This window comes from Natrix helvetica (assembly GCF_964273705.1).
Source record: "Natrix helvetica genome assembly, chromosome: 1".
NCBI lineage: Eukaryota > Metazoa > Chordata > Lepidosauria > Squamata > Natricidae > Natrix > Natrix helvetica.
Genome location: NC_138548.1, coordinates 242888574 through 242914247, shown reverse-complemented (window position 1 = coordinate 242914247; position 25674 = coordinate 242888574). Strand labels below are relative to the sequence as shown.

General features: G+C 43.2%; 2 protein-coding genes across 2 annotated transcripts; both read left to right on the top strand.

Annotated features, from left to right (window-relative positions):
• Positions 1-15028, top strand: AFMID (arylformamidase). Its single transcript, XM_081936831.1, has 11 exons — positions 1-175; positions 1282-1372; positions 3853-3957; positions 4583-4631; positions 4770-4855; positions 4932-5004; positions 5221-5318; positions 5739-5817; positions 6408-6540; positions 8452-8556; positions 14764-15028. The coding sequence occupies exons 1-11, from the start codon at positions 146-148 to the stop codon at positions 14791-14793; spliced, it is 879 nt and encodes a 292-aa protein (XP_081792957.1). The 5' UTR covers positions 1-145; the 3' UTR covers positions 14794-15028.
• A 2118-nt stretch (positions 15029-17146) lies between these two features.
• BIRC5 (baculoviral IAP repeat containing 5) lies at positions 17147-24448 on the top strand. Its single transcript, XM_081937246.1, has 4 exons — positions 17147-17341; positions 18834-18943; positions 22783-22900; positions 24189-24448. The coding sequence occupies exons 1-4, from the start codon at positions 17231-17233 to the stop codon at positions 24267-24269; spliced, it is 420 nt and encodes a 139-aa protein (XP_081793372.1). The 5' UTR covers positions 17147-17230; the 3' UTR covers positions 24270-24448.
• Positions 24449-25674: the final 1226 nt, after the last annotated feature.

Here is a 25674-nt window from a genome sequence, read left to right as displayed (position 1 = left end):
GGAAGAGCACAGGCCAAGGAGGAACACTGAATCTGATCTGCACTGTTTGTCAGAGGCTATGTAGGATCACATGTTCTCGCCACTTTGTTCGCCTTGGGCCGAGGTTCATCCGGAGAAGGAATAGAGCCACCACTTAGCCATTGCTATGGGAAAGTGGCAGGAAATGACAAAGGAGGTATAGTTTTAATGTTTGTTGGGAGGGAAGAGAGATTTTCAATATTTGTTTAATGTGGGGTGTATTTTAGACACATTAAAAAAAAAAAAGATATGGGAGTTTCCAGAATGGGAAGGGGAGTGGTACAACCTATTTTGCTCTAGAACAGTGATGGCAAAATGTTTCGGCACTGAGTGCCCAAACTGGAATGCATTCATGTGCGTGTTTGTGCCGGAACACCAAAAACCTGAAGACCAGCTGGCCATCACGCATACACACACCGGAAAGGCTAGCTGGTCTTCAGGTTTCCAGAGCTTCGGCACACACAAAGACCAGTTGGCTGGTGTGCATGCGCATGCGGAAACCAGAAGAACAGCTGGCAATGGTGCACATGGCCACAGAGAGTGCTCTGCCTGTCACCTCTGGCCTGCGTGCCATAGGTTCGCCATCATGGCTCTAGAACAAGGGCTAAGAAATGACTTACTCATAGATTTATTTATGTGCTTGGAAGTATCGTTCTCTGAATCCCCGAGGAACTCTCTGAACCTGCTCTTGCGCCCTGCCACAAAAATTATAGACAGCACAAAACCCCTGAAGGTTTAACCAGCTAGCTCCATTTGTGACAAGAATATCACAGTCTGCCTTGCAAAAGAGCTTCTATTCTGAGCTTCTCAGGTCCCTCCCTCCTGCTCCTCCTCTTAGCTTTCCTGCAACATACTGCCACTTTCATACCCAGGTTCAGAGAAGAGACAAGAGGGGTAGAAAGAAGACTTGCTTAGCCGATTATTTGGATCACTGTTACTGAAGTTAAGGCTAAGAAAATTCTGGGGAATAAATTGAATGCGACTTGGAAGGGTCCATGTTACAGAAGCAGTCATGAAATGTTAAATTTAAGATGAACTAAATTAATCCTAGACAAATAAATCAACAAAGCATTTTGTGCAGACAGATGGAAGGGACTACAGGTGCAGCCATTCATACAGGCATCCTCTTGCCTCTCTCTTGCAGGTAGCTACCTACTTTTTCTTAAGTGGGGTTCAATCTGCAAGTATTTCTGAAAATGTCCACACGAGGTATGGAGGATTCCCTTGCCTTTGTACAAGTTATCCTGCTTTCTTTCTACACAGGAGCTGGAGACTCAATATTCCCCTAGCAGGTGGTCTCCACGGCTGGATAAGGATGCTGTGATTGAGGCACACGTGAAAGCAGTGACTGAAGGTAGGGGCTATCCAAGAACCAGAAAAATGGAGTAAGCAGAAAAATTACTGTGTTTCCCCGAAAATGAGACATATTTTCTCATATTTATGAAAATATTTTCTTTTGACCCCCAAAATATGACCTTGGCCTTATTTTCAGTTCATTTCATATTTTTGGGGAAACACGGTACCTTCCTATAGACTTCCCAATTACTCTGGATTGTGGCTTTATTGCCAAAATATACTAGAGCCATGATGGCAAACCTATGGCACGCATGCCACAGGGGGCAGGCAGAGCCATATTTGCTGGCACACGAGTTATCCATTCCAGCATGCATGTGTGCACAGGCCATCTGATTTTCGGCCTTCCGGAGGGCTGGGGAAAGCCATTTTTGCCCACTCCCCCAGGCTTCAGGAAAGCCTCCGGAGCCTGGGGTGGGTGAAAAATGGACCCAACAGGCCTACTAAGTTTGGAAACAATCCGTTTCCAGCTTCCGGAGGGCCTCCGGGGGGCCGGGAGAGGCTGCTTTCACCCTCCCTAGGCTTCAGGAAAGCCTCCGGAGCCTGGGGAGGGTGAAAAACAGGCCCAACTGGCTTACCGGAAGTTCTTTGGCTCGTTGGGCCTGTTTTTCACCCTCCCGAGACTCTGGAGGCTTTCTTGGAGCCTGGGGAGGCAAAAACAGCCCCCCCTGGAGGAAATACCAAGCTCCGCTTGGAGGCGAACAGTGCGGCATGCATGGGGGGGGGGGAGCATGAAGGGGGTTTGTGTGGGGGCGTGCTTTGTGTTATGGGTGCCGGCATGTCCGTGAGCTATTGTGTGCATGCTCATATTTTTGGCACCCAACAACCAAAAGTTTAGCCATCACTGTACTAGAGCATCCGAGTCCGCTCCAGCAAAACAGGCAGCAAGCATGCTTTTATGAACACATGATTACATTGCCAGGATTAGTTATGTCGTAGCAGGTGTTCCCGTGTTTGTAAACTCTGAAATAATTACAAACAATTGCACACAGCTGCAAGCATAGAAATCCTTATTGTTCACGACAACAAAAAAATACAATAAATAAGGCAAATAAATCCCAAAATACAACAGACCACAACAATGTCCTCAAAGCACTCCTGAAAAGCTCAGCCTTCAACTTTTTCCAGAAGGTGGAAAATACTGAAATAAATTGGTGAATATGGCATTTCTAATGAGTAGGCCATACAGATCTATGGACTACCTACCCTCTGGTATGGAAAGAAAAACGTACCAAGGAAGAGCTGGGCAAGTCTGGAAAAAAACATGGAGAACTCCATCCTTTGAAGCTATGTCAAAGTGAAGAGCCACTGTTCTCCCAGGAAGCAAACAGAATCAGATGCAGTTGTGACAATACCGTGTTTCCCTGAAACTAAGACAGGGTCTTATTTTCTTTTAACACACAAAATATGGCTTGGGCCTTATTATCAGGGGAGGGTTTATTGTTTTGGGGTTGCCGGGCGGCTGCTCTCTTGCGAGTGGGCTCCCAAAGAGCCGGGCACAGCCTCAGGGGCGAATGGCTGTTTTGCGCTGTCGCAGCAGCGCAACACAACAGCCATGAGGCGACCACGCTCACGAGCAGCTGCCCGGCAAACCCCCTTTCCAGCTGGGCACAGCGCCATTCACTGACCTAGGGGTATTGCCAAGCCGTGTGAGTGCCTGTTCGCCACCACCGCACGGCAACCTCCCTCTTCAACTGGGCACAGTGCTGCTCACCAACCTAGCGGTATCCCGAAGGCGCCAAGCAACGCGATCACCTTTGCCTCCCCCCTGGTTCCCGCGGCTTGGCAGCTTCAGGATACAGCTAGGTTGGTGAGTGGCGCTCTGCCTGGCCAGAAGTGGGGGGTTGTCCAGGGGGCTTATTTGCGGGGGAGGGCTTATATTTTTGCCACCAGAAAAATGTGGCATGGCCTTATTATCAGGACATGTCGTATTTTTGGGGAAACACGGTAAGTAGTCCTCGACTTATGACCACAATCAAGCCCAACATTTCGCTAGCTAAGCAAGACAATTGTACATGAGTTTTGCCCCATTTTACGACCTTTCTTGTCACAGGTAGTAACAACCATGTTACTACCTTAACAACTGCAGTGATTCTTGTGAATCACTGCAGTTGTTAAGGTAGTAACCTGGTTACTAAATGAATCTGGCTTCCCCATTGATTTTGCTCATCAGAAGGTCGCAAAAGGTGATCACATGACCTTGGGACACATCAAAGATCATAAATATGAACTACTTGCCAAGAGACCAGATATTGATCATATGAACATAGGGGATGCGGCAATGGCTATAAGTGAAACACTGTCATAGATGACTTTTTTTCAATACCTCTGTAAAAAACAGTCACTAAACCAATAGTTGTAAGTCAAGGACTGCCTGTATGGGGATTCAGTGACATCTGGAACATCTTGGAGGGCAGCCCAAATAATATTTAGGAAGGGGGGTTGCTGCATTTGTTTGTGTTTTCTTCCAATACTCTGCAGGTACTCGAAATGCCCAGGCACTCACCCAAACTCTGCTGAATGTCCCCTATGGCTCCAGTGAGGGAGAGAAACTGGATGTGTATCTTCCTAAAAAACACGTTGAAAGTAAGAGCACAAAAGGTGGGGTGAGGGCTCTGAAAGAAGCAGGGTAGGGAAATAGGAAAACAGAGAGCAGGATGGAAATGGCCTTCAAGAATGTAGTTGTTCGGTAAATCCTCAGCCCTGAAAGGAAGAAACTTAAGATTGCCCCGTTTTAATACTTTTGATGTAAGGGGTGGGAGAGAAAGTCTCTGTCATGCTTTCAAGAATCTCCTACTATTATATACTTGCCAGCACTAGACTTCATCAGTTGTGGTGATGATTTCTTGACCTGATCTACCTGCAAGGACTGATGTTATGTCTCAGAGGTAGCAATATCACTTAGACTTATATGCAGCTTCATAGAGTGCTTTACAGCCCTTTCTAAGCAGTTTACAGAGTCATCATATTGCCCCTAACAATCTGGGTCCTCATTTTACCGACCTTGGAAGGATGGAAGGCTGAATCTACCTTGAGCCGATCAGGATCGAACTGCTGGCAGTCGACAGAATTAGCCTGCAATACTGCATTCTAACCACTGTGCCACCATGGCTCTTAGCTAAGATGAACAAAGACCGGGGGGGGGGGGAATGGTACATTTGGGGAAAGTTACCGTAGACAATGCTTTTGGTGACTTATTATCCCATTTCAGCCTTTCCTCTGGTCCTCTATATTCACGGTGGCTACTGGCAAAGTTTGAGGTGAGTTGTATTGGAGGCTGCAACGGTCTACATTTTCCAATTGCTAGACTTCAGTCAGTGGCACTCTGGCTAGAAGAACCTCTTTTTTGATGGAGGACACCTACTGTTATAACAACTGACCTTTTAATTTCTTTCTAGCAAAGATGTTTCCGGTTTTGCTGCATGTCCTCTAGTGAAGCAAGGCATTGCCTTGGCTGCAGTTGGCTATGACGTGGCTCCCAAAGGTATAGTATGCTGGCTCAGGTGCATTGCACACCCTGCTCCCCTCTGACTAACCATGGTATTGTGTTCTCTGCCCAGGCCAGCTGGAGGTAATGGTTGAGCAGGTGCGGCATAGTGTGGCTTTTGCAGTTCAGCAATATACAGGGATCAGGTAAGAGGGCCTTCACAAGTTGCATGAGTAATAAACATGCAACTTTGAGAAAGAGAAACTTGGATTCCAACTGATAACCTGCCCAGGTTTAGAACTCAGTTTAATAGATGTTGAGTGATTGACTCCTCAACCAGTTTTCCCTTCTCTATCCCCATCAGCATCTCTTCTTTGCTCTAACCACTTCTTGTATTGTAACCACTTCATCTTTTCTTGCAGTGGGGTCTACCTGCTTGGGCACTCGGCAGGAGCCCACCTAGCAGCCATGGTGCTTTCCACAGATTGGGCAAAATTTGGTGTTGAGCCAAACATCAAAGGTATTGCCTGGGAGAAATTCATCCTGTTTTTCTCATTTTTTTTGCCTCATTATTTCCTCGATTTCCCTTGCTTGAACATCGTGCATACTGGAATATTACCGTGTTTCCCCCAAAATAAGACAGGATCTTATTTTCTTTTGATCCCCCAAATAAGCACTTGGTCTTATTTTCAGGGAGGTCTTGTTATTTTTGAGGTGCAGGAGGCAGCAAGCGTGATCACCCCATGGCTGCTGCTATGTTGCAATAGTTGGGGGGGGAGGGCTTATTTTAGCGCATGCGCTCAAAACCCAATTGGGCTTATTATCTGAGGAGGTCTTATTTTTGGGGTAGATCGAGTTGGAATCCATTTAAAACAATCCAGATTTTTATTTTAATTATTAAATTATTAATTAAGTTATTTTTAATTATTTTTCACTGTAGGTGTCTTTTTGGTGAGCGGCATTTATGATTTGGAGCCCATTACACACACCTATGTTAATGATCTGTTGCAGATGAGCCGGTAAGGAACATTCCTAGAACTGTTTAATTTGGGCAGGGCAGAAACATAACAGTAGCTCTCTTGTAACTGCCAATTCTTCAGGTTGACTTGAAGCAGGAAGTACTATATTAATTATATACACATGACCAGCTAAGGCTGCAATATTTACATAATCCAGCACAATAGCCCTTTAGCTTCCTGAGTGATCTGTACAGGGAGAAACAAGTGTACAACCAAATAATTTAAATCTCTGATTAGTTCATTATCTTTGATTTAGAACTTTTCTCTCTATTGCCTTCTGTGCCTTCTAGATTTGTGTGCCTATATGCCTGTAGCTTCTTGTGTCCTCCATTTGCATATCACATTGTCTTTTCAGCCAATGCATAGAAATATGATATCCCAAACACACTGTACATCTTCGCATAGCAAAGTTTTTTGAACCCATGGGCTTCGTTCTCTCATTTGCATTTAGTGTGATAAATGCATTCGAAATACGGTTATACACAGAAAGGGCTGTTTGTATTTTTGCCTCGTTCACAGGCCTGCCCATCTGTCAAAGTCTGCTTCCTTTACCTCACTACTAATTTTAATAGTGTGTTTTCTTTCTTCAGTGCAGTAGCCCAAGAGAATAGCCCTTTGCGGTGTGTGCCAAAGGTGAAAGACAAGAAAACTTGCCAGGTGCTCATTGCAGTAGCCCAGCATGACCCATCGGAGTTCCACAGGCAATCTCAGGAATATTGTCAGGTAGATTGACTACACATTCCATTTGAAATGTAGGAGTTCAATGACCAGAGAAAGCAGTTAAGGAAAAAATGTGCCTGTGCCCTTTTGTATGGAAACAAACATGCCTGAACAAACATGCCAGCAATTTTGATCCCTTGGAAAGACAGGTAGTCCTCAACCTACGACTACAATTGAGCTCAAAATTTCTGTTTTGCCCCATTTTAGACTTTTCTTGCCACAGTTGTTAAATGAATCACTGCTGTTGTTAAGTTAGTCACACGGTTGTTAAGTGAATCTGGATACCCCATTGACTTCACTGGTCAGAAGTTTGCGAAATGTGACCACATGACCCCAGGACACTGTAACCATTATAAATATGAATCAATTGTCAAGCGTCCAAATTTTGATCACATGATCATGGGGATGCTGCAACAGTCGTAAGTGTGAAAAATGGTCATAAGTAACTTTTTTCAGTGCCATTGTAACTTTGAACGGACACTCAATGAATGGTTTTAAGTCGAGGACATGTATTTCACAAAGTTTTAAGCAAGTATGGTGTCAGGCCTGCAGCTGGTTCCTTTTAGGATCTTTAGCCTGCCACACTCCCTATTATTTTACTGTGCTTTTTCATTAGTGGGGAATGGAAGGGAGAATAGTAAGGAGTAGAATGTGTTGTTGTCAAAATAAAAAATTCCTTCCAAGAAGCCCAAGGTCATCCTTTGTCTCTACACCTCTGAGCCTGACCGGAACTGGATGGGTGGAACTGCCAGCGTGGCAATGGAAGATTGGACCATGTGATGGGACTTGTGGGTGTGGGGGCAAGATCATGAACTTTCAATTGGGTGGGAAACCAAGGAAGTTTTCAGATTTAGGTTTTCCACAGATGTGCCAACATGTTTCTCTTAATAAATTGGAAGTTTGAGGAAAGTTCTGCCTTGGACTCTGATTTAATTTTGGATGATATTTGGAACGCTGACATATGGCTGATATTGCCTCCTCTTCAGCCAGTCCTTTAAAAGGCATAATTTTAATAATTTTAACTTTCATCCATCTTTTAATTCTATTATTTACCTTGAGCAATCAGTGTAAAATTGTAGGGGGTAAATCAAAGTACGTTGCAATCATGTTTGTGCATCTAAAATATGTATTACATTTATATATCTAAACGTAAGACTAAAAATGCATAAGCCTAGTCCTTGACTTACAACCACAATTGAGCCTAGAATTTCTGTTGATAAATGAGATATTTGTTAAGTGAGTTTTGCCCCATTTTTCGAGCTTTCTTGCCACAGCTGTTAAGTGGATCCCGGCTTCCCCATTGACTTTGCTTGTCAGAAACTCACAACAAGGGGATCCCATGACCCTGGGACACTGCAACCATCATAAATATCAGGCAGTTGCCAAGTGTCTGAATTTTGATCACATGACTGGGGGGATGCTGCAAAAGTCGTAACTGTGGAAAACAATCATAAGTCACATTCTTTACTGCCGTTGTAACTTTGAATGGTCACTAAACTTCTTGTAAGTTGAGGGCTATCTGTATTTGGACCATTCTTTTCTGTTTGGAGAGGGATGCCTAAATAGTTATCAAATGCACCCCTTCCATTGTGCCACTTCAACTTCCTCAAGAAGACAAATAGATGTCCTCTCACGCATACATTTTTTGTTTGCCCGTTTTTTTTAAAAAAAATCTGTTCTCCTATCCTGAGATCTACATCATTATTGTTGTGTTACTTTAATTTATGTTCTGCCTTTCTACTTGTTGGGTACTCAGGGCAATTGCATTTGTACCTAGCATGGTGGGAGCCATTTTGTTCACACCCCTTTCATTTATTTATTTATTTATTTATTTATTTATTTATTTATTTATTTATTTATTTATTTATTTATTATTTATTTATTTATTTATTTATTTATTTATTTATCCCACAGGCTCTTCGTACAGCAGGTTGGAAGGTCTCCTTGCTAGACCTACCAGGCACCGATCACTTTGATGTCATTGAGAAACTCTCCCAAGAGAACTATCGCCTCACACAGGTATAGCGGCTAAGAGATTTGGCAGTAAAAATGAGAGCATTTGGGAACAGATTGGACTGAACTTGTGCTATAAACTGTGCTTCAGACAGTCATCATGACATTTAGAAAATAATGGGTCATTCACAGACAAATGAGAACTGTAGCTTCTGGACTTCCTGTGGGGAAAATGATAGTTGAGACACATTCAGAGATGACATCCCAGCTCTTTTATGCTCCCTGTGCAACAGGAGGCCTTCATTCTTCCTCCAGATTCAAGAAGGAAGCTAGGAATTCACTATTCAATTCCCAGACTATTGCTCCTCATGAATAAATGGCAGAAACAGAGGTTTCCTCAGTTGGCTTGTGAATTGAGTGACAAGGGGGTAGGACAGTAGTGGCATTCAATTTTTTTTACTACCGGTACTGTGGGCGTGGCTTGGTGGGCATGGCTTGGTGGGCGTGGCAGGGGAAGGATACTGCAAAATCCCCATTCTCTCCCCACTCCAGGGGAAGGATACTGCAAAATCCCCATTTCCTCCGGATCAGCTGGGACTCGAGAGGCAGAGAACAGATGGAAGAGTGGGAGGGGGGAGTCAGAGGTGATCTTTACCAGTTCTCTGAATTACTCAACATTTCCGCTACTATTTCTCTAGAACTGGTCAGAACCTGCTGAATACAACCTCTGGGGTAGGATCTTCATTGAGTCCACAGTTGCAATGTAACCAAAATTACACTCACCAAAAACAACCTTCCTAATTTCTAAATCACTTTTGGATTTATTTTTTTCTATAGTGAAAGAGAGACTTTCTTTGGATCCCATAAATACTGGATTATTTTGTTATTTCTTAGGTTGTGTTTAAATTAAAACATTAGAAACTCTTATTGGCACTTGCTTGGCTCACAAAAATTTGGAAATAAAAGAGATTAAAAACATTTAGACAGAATTACTTTTTAATTTTTTTAAAAATTTACCTTGTCACCCATTTGTCGTCTCTTTTATGAATTAAGAGATAATATTATATGTTCTACCAGCAGAGTGTGTTATAGACCGTGACTACATGGTGCTATATCAGTGGTTCTCAACCTTCCCAATGCCGCAACCCTTTAATATAGTTCATATTGTGGTGACCCCCAACCATAAAATTGGTGTCTCGGTTCCTAAGACCATCAAAAATATGTGTTTTCTGATGGTCTTAGGCGACCCCTGTGAAAGGGTTGTTCGACCCCCCCAAAGGGGTCCCGACCCACAGGTTGAGAACCACTGTGTTAGATGAAGTTCCTGTGATAAGCAGGTACCACAGGCTGTGATGAAAGGAGCATTTGATGATTTGAGTAAAAGATTGATACAATCTCTGGAAGTACAATTTGAAATTTGGACAAAAGACGAGAAAAATTCAGAAGAAATTAAACAACTCACTAACAGGATGGATTTTTTTTATAGAAAACTAGGGATTTGGATCTACAGAAAGAATTGAAAAATTTGGTTATGCCAGAATCCATACAGAAGGAATTTTGTTTGCAGTGCAGGTCTATTCCAGAAGATACCTTGAGAATATATGAAAAAAGCTTGTTCAGGCATTAGTTGATCTGTTGAGCTGGGGAGTAGGAAAGGGTTGATGAAGAACCCTTGTGTATCATGTGGATTCACATTTTGTTGCATTAAGACAAACACCAAGATATATTTTGGTACATTTCTTGAGGAAAAGAACAGGGGACTAATTTTTGCAATGTGATTTTTGAGGCAAGATTGAAATTGATAATGTTGATGCAATTGTTTTAAAGGAGATTCCCATTAGGATCTTGTGTACTTCTTCCAAACAGACTTTTTGAAACAGAAAAAATATTCCATTTTATTGTCGCATAGTTGGAAGGAATAATTGTTAAATGAGTTTTGCCCCATTTTACGACCTTTCTCGCCTTAGTTGTTAAGTGAATTACTGCAGTTGTTAAGCTTCACTTGGCTTCCACATTGACCTCGCTTGAGATTGCAAAATCTGACCCTAAGATACTGCAAGCATCTGAATTTTAAAGATGTGACCATGGGGATGCTGTAACAGTTGGGTGAAAAATGGTCATAAGTCACTTTTTTCAGTCCCGTTGTAATTTTGAACAGTCACTAAATGAATGGTTGTAAATTAAAGACTATCTGTATTATTCTAATTTGTATAAAACACAGTAGCCAAGAAAAAATGGTAGAACAAAATGTATCAATACTTTCATAATCCCATAGCATATTGTGAAGATTCCTATACCAACTATGGAGATATTGGTAGCTACAAAAAAGATTAAAACAGGGAAGGCGACCTGGCAGCCAAGAAGTTGAGCTAACCAACAGCAGAGGGCCAACCAAGGGGCATGGCAGAGGCCATCACGGCGCTCAGAGGCCAACTCCAGAGTCACCCATCAAACCTCAATCAGCCAAGTCCCCACTAGGCGGCCAAAAAAGCTGAAGGTCACAGTCCTCATCGAGGGCTCTCCATGTGAGATGGAGATCGACAAGGGGTCATCACTGACCATCATGCCATAGTCCACGCTCAAGCAGGCTATCCCTAGCCTGAAGAAGCAGCATCTACGCTCCCCTGACATCCGCCTTCGCGATTACCAGGGGAACCGAGTCCCCATCGTAAGCCAGGGCTCCTTCCGGATGCAATTCAAGAAATACAGAGGCCTGCTCCCAGTGACACTGGTCAGCGGTGACCTGCAGAGCCTCCTGGGGCTTGACTGGTTCGAAGCCCTGGGCCTAGAAGTGACCGGTATCAACGCCTTGAAAGCTGAGAGCGCTGAAGCAATTTTTAAGGAGTTTGAGGACGTCTTCGGCACCGGTCTGGGTAAGTATATGGGGACTCCAATCTCGTTTAATTTGGACCCTAACATAGCCCCCATAAGGCTAAAACCCAGGAGAGTACCTTTCGCTCTCCGCCCCAAAATCGATCTGGAAATTGACAAGTTCATAGGTCAGGGAATCCTAGAGCCAGTTGATCACACACCCTGGGGGACCCCTATAGTGACACCTGTGAAATCTGACAGGTCTGTCCGCATCTGCGTGGACTACAAATGCACAATCAATAAATCGTTACAACAAAGCGCTTACCCTGTACCTATTGTGCAGCATTTATTACATTCTCTAGGCCCCGGCAAAGTATTCGCTAAAGTGGACATGGTGCAGGAATACCAAGAATTGCCTGTAGATGCCGCTACGGCGGAAGCCCAAACCACTGTGACGCACAGGGGTGCATTCAAATGTCACCGCCTGCAATTTGAGTTAGTATCGCCCCTCGACTGTTCCAAAGGGTCATGGAGTGGCTTTTGCAGGGGATTCCAGTAGTCGTTCCCTATTTTGATGACATCTTGGTATCGGTTGCAAATGAGGTGCAACTTTTCAAACATTTACAAACTGTTTTGGCTAGAATTAGAGACAAAGGCCTCCGTCTCAAAAAAGAAAAATGCCAAATTAACGTGCCAAGGGTTGAATTCTTAGGGTACCTAGTCGATGGCTCTGGGATTCACCCAACCATGAGAAAAATTAAAGCAATTCAGTACGCCCCTACACCTCGCAACCAAACCGAGCTACTTAATTTCTACAGCATCTTTTTAAAACAGAAAGCCACTGTTGCTGAGCCCTTACACCATCTCCTGGCAAAGAACACAAAGTGGTCCTGGGGCAGAGCCAAGGCTGCCGCATTTGCCGCGGTAAAAAGACTTCTGTCGGCAGACACCAACAATTACAGTACAGCCAGACCCTGTCACTGGTGCTGACCTGCGACGCTTCCCTGTTTGGCGTCGGCACCGTCCTCAGCCACTGCATGCCCAACGGCACCGAGGTTCCCATAGCCTTTTACTCTAGGACCTTGTCCGCTGCTGAGCGGAACTACAGCCAGCTGGACCGTGAGGCTTTGGCTGCAGTGGCCGGAGTAAAAAGGTTCCATGAGTATCTATACGGCCGTGATTTCAAACTAATTATGGACCACAAACCACTATTGGGCTTACTGGCTGGGGACCGACCTACTCCTGTGTCATTATCACAGCGGATGACCAGATGGACCATCTTCCTAGCTGTCAACTCCTATTGTCTCATCCACCGACCAGGCTCCACTTTGGGGCACGCCGACGCTTTGAGCCACTGCCCACTGCCAGAACTTCTTGCTGACCCTACCCCCGAGATGCCAGTCCTTCTCATTGACTGCTTAGAGACTGGTCCTGTCTAGTCTAGTGACGTTGCCTGCCACTCTGCAAAAGACTCCACCATCAAACAAATTTTGAACTGGGTGTGGAGTAGGTGGCCCAAGGGACCTGTTGGGTCTGATTTCAAAATGTACCATTGTAAGCAAGACAAATTGTCCATTGCTAATGGCTGTTTGCTGTGAGGGGACCGGGTCGTTGTTCCACCCAAACTGCGCATTTCAGTATTAGAGGCTTTACACATAGGGCATTCTGGAATTGTCAGGATTAAGTCTTTGGCCAGGAGTTACATGTGGTGGCCTAACATGGACAGGGAGATCAAAGAATGGGTAGCTACCTGCACACCGTGTCAGGAGTCCAGACCAGCTCTCCCAGAGGCGCCCGCTAAGGAGTGGGAGTGACCTCAAACACCGTGGTCTAGAGTGCACATTGATTTTGCTGGCCCAGTTCATGGCCAGACATTCCTCGTAGTTGTGGACACCTACTCAAAATGGCTAGAGTTAGTCCTGATGACCTCCACTACGGCAGAAGCGGTCATCAAGGTACTACGGAGACTTTTCTCCACACAGGGCCTGACCAACGTCCTGGTCTCTGACAATGGGCCCCAATTCACAGCCATGCAATTTGAGACCTTCTTAGCAGCACAGGGAATCAGACATGCCCTGGCCGTGCCATTCCACCCGGCCTCCAATGGTCAGGCGGAGAGAATGGTGAGATCTGCAAAAGAGGCCCTATCTAGGATGGGCCCGGGAGATTGGCAAACGCGGGTTGACCATTACCTGCTAATTCAACATATCACACCAAGTGCCACTACAGGGAGAAGCCCCTCCGAGCTTCTCATGGGTTGCCGGCTAAGGTCCCACTTAGACTGGCTATACCCAAACTATTCTGCCACATTGCCCCCAAACTCCACAAGCAAAATTCGGAATTTTAGCGTGGGGGTTTCAGTTTACGCCCACAACTATGCCGGGGGAACTCTGCAGATTCCTGCCACAGTGATAGGCATCACCGGGCCTTGGTCTTATCTCATAGAGCTCGAGGACGGTCGGAATTGGAGAAGGCATGTTGACCAACTCCGTGACTGCCTCTCCAACTACACTCTTAGGCAGCCAGAGGTAACTCCTGCATGAGTTAGCCAAAGCCCTACCCAAAAGGAATACAAAGTCACTCTTTCCAAAGCCAACTCAAACCCGAAGTCACCGGGATACTTAGCTTCTTGTGTTGCAGGCCCACAGCAAGCTCCGAGCGAACTGGCTCTAGAAGCTCCAGCCGTGGCCTCTGCAAGTTTCCAGGAGCTTCCACCAAGCGGAGCTGCAGAGCAAACAAGTCCGTCCGACCTGTCCAAAGAACACCCTCCGACTGAACTGCGCAGATCAGGCAGAGCTACCATAAAGCCCCCTACCTGCGTGACTATGTAACCAGTAGGATTATTCCATTTAAGAGGGGAGGGATGTTAGATACTAGCTTCAGTTATAGTGGTTTCCACCAAGGTCCTCTGTTCCAGCGGGAACAGAGGTTTAATCTCATTGGCCGAAGGGTCTGAAAGCTCTCTATAAAAGGGCTGCTGTCAGACTCAACCTTCGCTGGATTGTTCTTACTTGTTGTGTTATAATAAAGAGATGTTGTTGTCTTTAGCCTTGTGTGTCTTTCCATTATCCAATCTAACACTGGGCTTTTGAATTTGAGTTTGTATTCTGATTGGTTGTCAGACTCCCATGAGGCCATGCAGGGGCAACTCTGTAGGCTTCCTGAGTCCCAAGCTTGCTGGGCGATGATGTAATGAAAGTGCTTTGGGATTCCTATTATGGTTCTGCCTGAAGGGGATAGATGTTTGTTATGTAGAATAGACTGGCTCAGGCCTTAATGGCCCATTGACAAGGCTGTGTGTGTGAGAGAGTTTTGGCCTCTCTTTTAGGTGACATATTCTGTCCTTTTAATAATTCCTAAATATTTCCTAAATAATAAATATTTCCTAGGAGAGGGGTGGGTGCTAACTTCCTATACCTGCAAGAAGAAAAGAATTACATGTCCCTATTCCTTCTGTTCCAGGTGATTTTGAACATGATTTCAAGTGGCTGAAGCCAGGAAAGGAGAAATTGCTGTCTGCCTGCTGTCTTCTTCTCCACTGTCTTTCCATTGAAGTCCTTTAGGTCAAACAAAGACTGAGCTTCCTCAGACCTTTCTTTTCTCAGCCGCAGATGAATTGAGACCAGAGCTATCACTTTGAAGCAGTTCACCTCTGTTCTCACACTGTGACATCTATTATGGCGTGAGAGATGAAAAGCAATAAACAAAACCAGAGCCTCAATTACATCATAGTTATCATAGTTGTACAATACTTGTCCCAAAGGATGTAGCTTGGGAATGAATCTGCCAGTAATACAAAATTGCTGCATAAATTACCACTTTTATCTATTTTGCTTTAGTCTCAAATTGCAGGTATATATTTTTCCCTTTGAGCAGCAACTGCATATGATGTTCTGGGTGAATATAAAGCAATCATGATCAGAATAGTAAAACTATGAGTTAGCTCAGCGGTAGCTGTTCTTTTTGGTTATGGTTCCCTGTGCTTTGAGGACTATATACCGGTATCTCTTCATAAAAAATGGGAAGGAATCATCCAGCCCATTTTCCTCCTATCTCAAAGCAATTTTTGTTAGGAAATGACAGGCCAATTTCCAGTTTAGTTTGCACCTGGATCAATCTTAGCTAATCTTTGCATCTAGATCAGAGCAAAGATACAGCCAATCACTCCAGCTAGCAAAAGTATACTTTGTATCTACGTATTAAATATTAGCAAAGACTAGAAAGAGTTAACAGGCAAAAATTGGATAAAAACCAGACAAGAGTGAGAAAAATATCAAACAAGTAATTACATTTTTAATTGGACCTCTTAACTGCAATTCAGGGCACGTTTACGAGAGAACAATCGAAGTGTAAGAAAAAATAATACATTTTAAAGAATTAGCCTGGAGAAAAAGCTACTTATGTACTTTTCTTTAAATACCACTTATATTTTTGCTGTACATTGTGTTCATTCTGGCTGGCAAATCATACAGTCTGAAAAAAGTAAACTATTACTTTAACTTTATTTTTAAAAGGAAGATATCAGATCCATGTGATTTCTTATGGATGCTCATGATATGTATATGAGTATCATCTGAGACCACTATCAAAGCACAGATCATAGCTATCTGCAAAGAATGAATAATAGTCACAATTCCAAATCTTTTTCATTCCATTATAGCCTATAATTCTGCTGTTCTTGTCTAAAAGTAATTGGATGAGATTTTAAAAACTCACTCTGTTCAAATCGATGTGATCTGTTTTAATAGTACTTTCAAATGGATCCTATGTACAATTGGGAGGATTCAAAAAGATGTGCTTCTTGAATTCATGTTTTTGCACTGCATCTTTGCCAAAAAATCCTTCCTTCCTTCCCTTCTTCCCTCCCTCCTTCCCTTCCTTCCCCATACATAGATCTACTTTTTTCTCCATATTGACAGTAAAATGTGAGGGATTGCTGGTTCAACCATAAATGGAGATTCTTCTTACACAGATAGATGTGGCTTGTGTTTTTTATGGCAATTTCAAACGGCTCCCATTTGAATCTTGGAATCTTGAGGATTTATCTGAATCTGACATCAACCAAGAAACTTTTTAGAGCATTGCCAAGGGGAAATAAATCTTCAAGCTTACATGTTTATTGTATTCACTCAGAAATTAATTCTATGGTGTTTAGTAATGTTAAAAAAGTAAATTGAGATTCCAGGTGAACTCAATTGATTGTGACCAGGGACCCACAAGTAATTTTCTGAGCCACAATATGGTATGAAAATGGTTTACAATAATACAATAGCAGAGTTGGAAGGGACCTTGGAGGTCGTCTAGTCCAACCCCCTGTCTAGGCAGGAAACCCTATGATTGACTGCTTGATATCCTTTTTCAAATTCTTAGGCTAGCCTTATTGGATTTCCTAGTCCAATAACTAACACACCCAACCCTGGTTAACTTTTTATCAAGGGCAGCAAAGTGCTGCCATCTACTGTACTTTCATGAGCGTTACCAAGACCTGTGCGGGTAATGGTAACACCAAATCAGTGACTTGTTCATAGTCAAAGGCCACAAAAACCTTTTCTCTTACTGTTGCACCAAATGCAAAATAATAATAATAATAATGGAGTTTTTCCAGTTTGAAACGACAACTTGGGAGATCTAATTTTGCTTTACACTTACAGTACAACAAAACCAGTAAGGGTTTTTAAGGGGCCATTTTTCTAAAAGGTGCTGTCGATACAGAAGTGATATTTTCCAATTGTAGAACAAAGGTCGTTCTTTGTTCATTGCGACCGTAAGAAAAACTACGCTTCCCAGCATGCTCAGCGCTCGGGGGGGGGGTCGTGGCACGCACGACGTCCGCACTCAGCCTATTTCCCATCATGCCTCGGGAAAGCCTTTTTGTTTTTTTTCCCTTCTTCTTTCCCGCGGCTGTTTGAAAGCTCCGGCAACCGTCATCATGTCTCGCGGGGGGTTCCCGCCGGGCCTCGAGTTGTACCTGAAAGAGAACCGTCTCGCCACGTTTACCCAGTGGCCCTTCGACTCCGACTGTTCCTGCACGGCGGACAGGGTGAGGGGCTCGTTTCTCCCAACCCCTGCCTGGGGTCCCTCTTCTCTCGGGGGGCTTGGAGTGGGTGGGTTTTCTTCCTTGGAAGTGATGCTTCTCCTGCCTCATGGGCTTTTATTCCCAAGCACATCCTGGGAATCAAAATCACGCCTCTTTCTTCCTTTATTCTTCCTTCCCCCTTCTTCCCCTCCCTCCCTCTCTTCTTCCTTCCCCTCCTTTTCCTCCCTCCCTCCAGTGGTTCGATGCGCCCCCCCCCCTTGGAATCAAAACACACCTCTTCATTTCACCAACTGCAATTGAAACAATTTTGCCAGCAAGCAATTCCAAAAACCAGGGGAAGCTTTGCGGACCATTTGGGGGGGAGAGGCAGCACTCCGGCTCCTATCTAGAAGTGCAGAATAATTGCTTTTGGTCTGAGTGTATGATTGCAAGGGATTTAAATCTCTTAAGAGAAGTCCCCTGTTTTTCTTAATAAAATGCAATGGGTTAAACGCAGACTAAACATTCTGAGATTGGATCCCATTTTATTTTCCAGCATAGAGAACCAAGTGAGGCCTTTTACCAATTTTTCAGAACAAAGAGACAGATACCGTCCCCCTCTCCTCCAGATTCATTTATCTAATGCTAAAGGTAAAGGTTCCCCTCACACATATGTGCTAGTCATTCCCAACTCTAGGGGGTGGTGCTCATCCGTGTTTCAAACCCGAAGAGCCACCAGCACTGTCCGAAGACGTCTCCATGATCCTATAGCTGACATGACTAAATGCCGAAGGGCGCACAGAACACTGTTACCTTCCCACCAAAGGTGGTCCCTATTTTATACTTGCATTTTTACATGCTTTCGAACTGCTAGGTTGGCAGAAGCTTAGACAAGTAACAGGAACTCACTCCATTACACTGCACTATGGATTTGAACTTCCGACAATTCTGATCAACAAGCTCAGCATCTGAGCCACCGCATTCCATTTAGTACTACTTTATAAAACCCTACTAAGACCACACCTGGAATGCTGCAACCAGTTTTGGTCACCCTACTACAAAAAAAAAAAAGATGTTGAGACTTTGGAAAAAGTTCAGGGAAGAGCAACTAAGATAATCAAAGGCCTGGAGACTAAAACACATGAAGAATGGCTGTAGGAACTGGATTTGCTAGTCTAAAGAAAAGAAGAATTAGGGGTGACATGGTATGTCAATATTTGAGGGGCTGCCACGAAGAAGAGATGGTCAAATTAATCTTCAAAGCACCAGAGGGCAGGACAACGAGCCACCGTTGTGACAATGGTTGGAAACTAATCAAGGAGAGAAGCAACCTGGAATTAAGGAGAAACTTTCTAATATTGAGGACAATTAACCAGTGGAACAGCTTGCCTTCAGAAATTTTTCAACTACAGCCCCGTTTCAGAAATAAGATGCATAACCTGAAATGTGTAACTTTGTTGAATGTTTTTTTTTCCTCATTTGTCTTGCTCTGTCTCTTCCGCCTTTCCCAATTCAGATGGCCGAAGCTGGATTCATTCACTGTCCTATTGAGAATGCTTCCGATGTGGCACAATGTTTTATATGCTTTAAAGAATTAGAGGGATGGGAACCTGATGATGACCCCATGTAAGTACTTTGAAATTGTTATCCTAAGACTTTTAATGATACCAAATGACGTTTAGGAAAGAAAGCTCAACAAATACACTTACAGAATCTTGCAAAACATTATATTTCGTTGCTAAAATGAGGGATGATAGAGGCAAAGATAGTATGGTAGTACTAGATATTAATAATTTATTATGTCATCTACTCTTTTTTCCATAGTACTGTTCACGCCACGTCAAAGCAAATTAAGCCACTTGTCAAAGACGGATTCAACATCTCTATCTGATTATTAGTTGTATGGCTGACAGGGATTGTTAACATGATCAACTAATACTTTGCAGTCAGTACAGCTGGCTTCCACTCCAGTTTTTCCACTCGTTTTTTTCCCCTTCTTTCAGTGAGGTAGGAGGATGGGAACCCGGATTCTTGATTATGAACTTACGCAGTCCAGAAACCTCTAGAATATTTTGTGGGGTGTTTATAAGGGTTTATATGTGCCCTGTCAGCTAACTCTAAATCAGGGATGTCAAACTCACATTGTCACTGTGGTGTCATGTGATGTATCGGGATTTTCCCCCTTTTGCTAAACCAGGCATGGCCAGTGCGTGATGCATCCGGCCCGTGGGCCGTGAGTTTGACAGTCCTGTGCTAAATCCATCTGCAACATCTGTTTTTTCACTGCAGTAGGAGTTTCAAACTCAAGTCATGATGTCATCACATGACGTATCACGATCCCCCCCCTTTCACTAAACCGGGCAGAGGGGTGGCCAGCGTGTGATGCCTGTGGGCCGTGAGTTTGACAACCCTGCACTAGAGGCCTAAATTGGCAAAGACCAGCATAAATGTTATCTATACTTTCTGAGGTTTTTGAAAACACGTAAGCTGCTTGGGAATCAATTTGACTTTCTCTAGAGCTGGCTGGGCTGTGATTACGAGTGATGAATCATGACAAAGTGTATGTCACTAATTTTTATCCTTCAGCCACAGAAACAAAGCAGTCAGAAAGACAAGCCAGCCCTTGGGAGCTGTTGCTTCAAGGTGCACCATAGTGATGGCCCCTCGGGAACAGTGGGAGGAACTCTGGGGTCAAGGCTCCTGATTTCATCCAGTTCATAGAAGGAAACCCAAGAAATGTTCCAGGCTTCTGACTGCATCATTGTCAAATATAATAGCGCTCTGGGTAAGCTTGCCCGAGCCTCGTCCAAAAGTGTGACACATTTAAGAAGGGGCTGGAGAGAGCTCAAAAGACTTATCTGTTACCCAAATGTTTCAAGAAATTATGAGGGGTCAAAATGAGTTGAAAAAAAAGGTGACAGACCTCAAAGAAGAACTCAGAGGTGTACAACAACATATAATAGAGAATAAACAAAGAATAAGTGCGTTGGAGGAGGGGGCGGCTGGGTTGGAGGAGGAGGTTAAGACAGTCCGGAAGGGGAATTTAGAATTGAATTTTTTTTTGGCAAAGCTAGAACTTGAAAGAATGTCCTTTTTTCTCAGATTCCAGAACCTACCAGAGATAGAAAATGAAGACCTTAAGGATATTATGAGTACAATTTTAGCAGAATATATTAAGAGAGACAAAGAACAGCTGTGGTGGGATATGGATCTGGTTTATAGGATTAATTCAGCATATGCTAGAACACGTAATGTTCCAAGGGAGGTACATGTTAAATTTCTTAGGAGGACCACTAGGGATGAGGTGCTAGGGGCCCAAAGGGGGGACCACTAAAATATAAAGACAAAGAAATTACCATTCTTAAGCAAATTCCAAAAAAGATAAGAGAAAAAAGGAGGAAGTACTCCTCCTTATCAAAGAAATTATTCATTAAAGGAGTTTGGTTTAGATGGTTATTGCCAGAGGGAATGTTGATTTTTTGGGAGGGAAACAGAATTAGAATTAACACTAGAATTAACAGTGGGGGAGGCAGAAGCCTTCATTAAAAAAAACAGTTCTCTCCTAGAAGACGAAAATACGGGAGGTAGTGAAAAAGGTAGTAATGCACAAGTTATGAGGGAGGGAGGGGCTTTGGCTCCATCTGGGGACAGGGAGGAGGGAGCAATATCGAAAAAGCTCAGGTCACAAAAATAAACATATTTGAAATGTTACTGTAATTGTTGATATACTAGAAGTGACCAAAAAAGATGATTGAACACATGGTTGATATGATGTAGAACAAAATTCTGTTTTTGCTTATCTTTTATACGTTGTTTTTAACATGTAAAAATAGTGAGATTTGGAGGGATTTCTACCACTAGCATGGGAGCTGCCAAAATTTTCTATATACCCTGTACCTTTCCCCATAAATGTTTAAAAACCAATAAAATTCTTTTTAAAAAAAGTGTGACACAGTTTATCCAGTTATAAACATAGGTTTTATGACTGTAAGTGCCATCGGAAGGTTGTCATTTATTCTTTCCATAAAAATTGAAAGAACAGTTACAACAGTTCATTTAAAATGATAGTCTGGTCCTAGAACTGTGATGGCACACCTATGTTATGCGTGCAGCAGGTGGAGCCATATCTGCCAGCACGTGAGCCGGCCAGCTGATTTACGGCCCTCTGGAGGGCCGGGGGAGGCTGTTTACGCCCTCCCAAGGCTTCAGGAAAGCCTCTGGAGCCTGGGGGAGGGTGAAAAACGGGGCCAACCAAACGTTTGGAACCAATCTATTTCCGGCTTCCAGGTGTCTGGGGGATGCCGTTTTTGCCCTCCCCAGGCTTCAGGAAAGCCTCCAGAACCTGGGGAGTGCAAAAACCAAGTCCAATGGGCCTACTGGAAGTTCGTTTCTGAACTTCCTGTTGGCCCATTGGGCCCATTTTTTGCCCTCCCCACACTCTGGAGGCTTTCCCAGAACCTGGGGAGGACAAAAATAACCCCCCCCCCCAAGGAAATACCAAACTCAACTTGGAGTTGAGCAATGCGGGGGGGGGGAGGTTGTGCATGCATGCATATGTGGGGCGCATTTTGCATTATGGGTGCTGGTATGAGCACGCCCTATTGTGTGCACGCCTCGCATTTTTGGCACCCAACAACAAAAAGGTTCGTCATTGTCCTAGAGCCGTGATGGCAAGCCTATGGCACACATGCCACATGTGGCACGCAGTTCCCTCTGCGGGCACGCAAGCTGTCAACCAGCTCAGCTCCACTGTACATGTGTGCATGTCTCCCATCAGCCAGCTGATTTTCAGGTCATTGTTGGGAGATGCGCCCATGCACGGGGATGGGTAGGTCATGTGTGCATGCACGGGGGGGTGGGGTTGTGGCGCCCCCCCTGTTTTTGGTGCCAGGAGGCTTCAGGGATGCCTGCTAGGCCTAAAACAGGCCACAAGGGGGGGTCACATATGCATGGGCGGTGGGAGAGTGGGGGTCACACGTGCATGCATAGGGGGTGGAGGGGGTGGATATCATGGGGTGTCCTGCATGCATTGTATTATGGGTGTGGGCACGCACGCACATGCTGTCGCACCTGTGCGCCTGCTTTTGGCACGCGAGGAGAAGGTTAGCCATCCCTGTCCTAGAGCAATTGTTATTCTACAAATGTAGAAATAGAACATAGAAAGAAAGGCAGCTATACACATTCTGAGAAAGAATTCCATAATCTGGCTGCCAAAGGCCCTATTTCTGGCTCCAGGCTGCAAGTCAATGTCCCACGGGACTAAGAGCAGAGTTTCCCCACCTGACATGTACAGATTTGGGGGAAAGTAGCTGTTTAATAGTAAATCGATGGACAAAAAGTTTGCATGGGGTGGGAGACGGCATGAGATCCAAATTAGGGTCGCATTCTTCATTTGCAGTATGCTTGCTATTTAATTGCCCTTGTAAATCCATTGCATGATTATGACTTGTATTTCAAATTTCTAGGGAAGAGCACCGTAAACACTCCCCCAAATGTGCATTTCTTGCTCTACGGAAAGACATTTGTGACCTGACAGTACAGGAATTTATGAAACTTCGTAAAGAGAGGATGAACAATTTGATTGTGAGTATAACTTGCAAGGAGCCATTAACTTAGCTTGAGTAGTCTCTCATCGCTCTGCAGTAGTTTGGTAGCACCTTTTCAGATTAACACATTTTATTATTAAAGAGTGAACTACAGCTCATTTTGTCAGATGCACGAAATGGCAAATTGATTAAATTAAATTGATTAATGCCAAATTAAATTGGGATAAAGCAGGGAATGGGGTGGGGAAGGAGAAGACGGATAGGTTCCTCGGATGTAAGTTACATGCGATATATATTATAAGTTCTTTATTGCATAATAAGGAATTGTACAATAAGGAATAAAAGTGTTGTATTAAAGTCTACTGTATTTGTTGAGATATCGTGATATAGCTTCAAGCCTTTTGACATATGTGAATTCAGCAATGTCATACTGTATTTTTCTCTCTCTCTCCCTTTATCTACCAGCTAATTATTCTCTCTCTCTACCTATCTACTGTATTTCTCTCTCTCTCTATCCCTCTACCTACCTACACACTCTCTCTATCTCTCTATTTTTCTCTCTATCCCTTTATCTACCTACCTACCTAACTACTCTCTCTCTCCCTACCTACCTACTGTATTTCTCTTTCTCTCCCTGTCTATCCCTCTATCTATCTACCTACTTTTTTAAAAAAAAATGGCTCTTCAAAACCTTGGTGCGTCTTATACTCCAGTGCATCTTATACTCTGAAAAATATGGTACGATACATGTGCCAGAGATGGCATGCAGAGCTCTCTGTGGGCATGCGCGCCATCGCCAGCTGCCCTTTTGGTTTCTGGCACACCAGCTGGTCTTCGTGTGCACCGGAGCACCGGAAACCCAAAGACTAACTGGCCAGTGCGAATGTGTGTGTCAGCCAATTGGTCTTCGGGTTTGCGATGTACGTGAAGAACAGCTGGCCAGTGCACATGCGCGTCCCAGAAATCCAAAGACCAGCTGGTCTTCGGGTTTCCGGCACTTGCACATATGTGCACATGCTCCGTTTTGGGCACTTGGTGCTGAAAAGGTTTGTCATTTCTGTTCTAGAATGTCTTCTTGAATTCCTTCTAGAATTACTCTGCTTTCCATATTGTGTTATAGGGGTCATATGGCTGCATACATACCGTATGTCCTAATTTAGCCACAGTGTGTAGGCCTGTTTGTTACTGGCTGATTTCTATCTCAGAGTGAATTATTTAGATACATTTCTCTTCATTAGGATCAGATTCCCTGTATGGATTTTCCCCCTATAATTCAGTAGCTGCCTATTTAGTAATAGGAATATGTGTTTTTTATTTTCTTCTAGGAAAAAGAAGTTAAGCACACAATTACTGAGATGGAGAAATATGCTCAGCTGATCCGTGGACAAATAGACAACCTGCGTTAATAAACTGTATATGCCATTGGATGCTGTGGCCTTTTCGAGTGTCTAAATTGTATTGAGCAAGATCAAAAGTTGAATTTCTCAAAGTCTGCTGTTCAAGTTTATGTTAAGTTTTTTTGTAGTTACTTCTTATGGAATTTCTTCTGATGTGTTTGCGAATAAATGTTCCTTTTTGTAAAATACCATGTTTACCATATTTTAATAAATTGTTTCAAAATTGTTTGAAGGCAACCATTGCTCTCAGGTGTTAAATGAAGCTCTGACCCACTCTTGAAAATGAGATCAAGTCAGAAGAGTGGATGAACTTCTTAGGAAACTGCTTTATTTTGATTATGTCTTTGACTCTTTGCAATGATCATCCTCAAAGTGGTACTATAAAACAGCAAGCTGCTTAGAAAAAAATGCAGACACTTGTATTGTCTTCTTCACCTCCTATTTAAGCCTTCTCCCTACATCAACAAACTTGCCAATTAAACTGCAACCTTTGAACAGATATAGATGGAGATAGGGGGGGGGGGGATGTTTTGGAAGCTCTGCAATTACCAGAAAATTGAAAATAGCTGAACGAAAGAAGACATTTTTCCTTTAAAGTAGTGAATCATCCAGAGGAAAAGAAGCACAGCAAAAATAGTGGCACAGCAAGGAAAAGTTAAGTACAAAAGCATAATATGGAAAGTTGCAAATACTCTACATGTTGTCCTGGCCAGTAATAGAAAAGAAAAAAGCAAAAGAAATTATAGAGAGGAATTAAAGCAGAATAGTGTTTGGAAGAACAAAACATTGTTATATTAGTATTACTATAGATAATAATATAGAAATATAGAGGCAATAGAAATATAGGTTAGAGGCAGTATTTATAGACTTGTAAACTTTATTTTTTTTCTCTTTTTTAATTTATTTTTAATAAATAATTTTTATTAAATATTTTGATCCTTAAAAACAATATGGAAGACACAACAAAGAAAAAAAACAATAAGACAAAACAACATACATAACAATGTACAGTAATTTCATAGCTTTCTCTATTGGCTTTCCTTCTTAGTTTTTATAATTCTCCCTTCTGCATTGCCTTCCTCTCACTATAACCTTGTCCTATAATTTAACAAACATAGTATTAACACTTATAATAGTATTCATTATTTATATCTCCATATATTTGTATTCTCTATTTTCTATCTTGGCTTCTGTTTTCTAGCCACTTGTACATTTTATTCCATACTTTATAGAAGTCCGATTCTTCTCTTTCCTTTAGTTCTATTGTCATTTTATCCATTTCTGCGCATTTGAGTATTTTCCTGATTGTAGTTTCATCTGAGGGTGATTTTTTCCAGTTTTGTGCGAAGGCAATCCTAGCTGTAGTGAGTATGTGTATGATTATGTATTGATATTGTTTGTCCATTTTTTAATC

Excerpts from the sequence above, each read along its gene's own strand:
- BIRC5 (XM_081937246.1), top strand. The coding sequence starts at position 17,231 with ATGTCTCGCGGGGGGTTCCCGCCGGGCCTCGAGTTGTACCTGAAAGAG. Across the intron at positions 17,342-18,833 it reads GTTCCTGCACGGCGGACAGG|ATGGCCGAAGCTGGATTCAT; the intron begins GTGAGGGGCTCG and ends TTCCCAATTCAG. Across the intron at positions 18,944-22,782 it reads GAACCTGATGATGACCCCAT|GGAAGAGCACCGTAAACACT; the intron begins GTAAGTACTTTG and ends TCAAATTTCTAG.
- AFMID (XM_081936831.1), top strand. The coding sequence starts at position 146 with ATGGGAAAGTGGCAGGAAATGACAAAGGAG. Across the intron at positions 4,632-4,769 it reads GGCTACTGGCAAAGTTTGAG|CAAAGATGTTTCCGGTTTTG; the intron begins GTGAGTTGTATT and ends ATTTCTTTCTAG. Across the intron at positions 8,557-14,763 it reads AGAACTATCGCCTCACACAG|GTGATTTTGAACATGATTTC; the intron begins GTATAGCGGCTA and ends CTTCTGTTCCAG.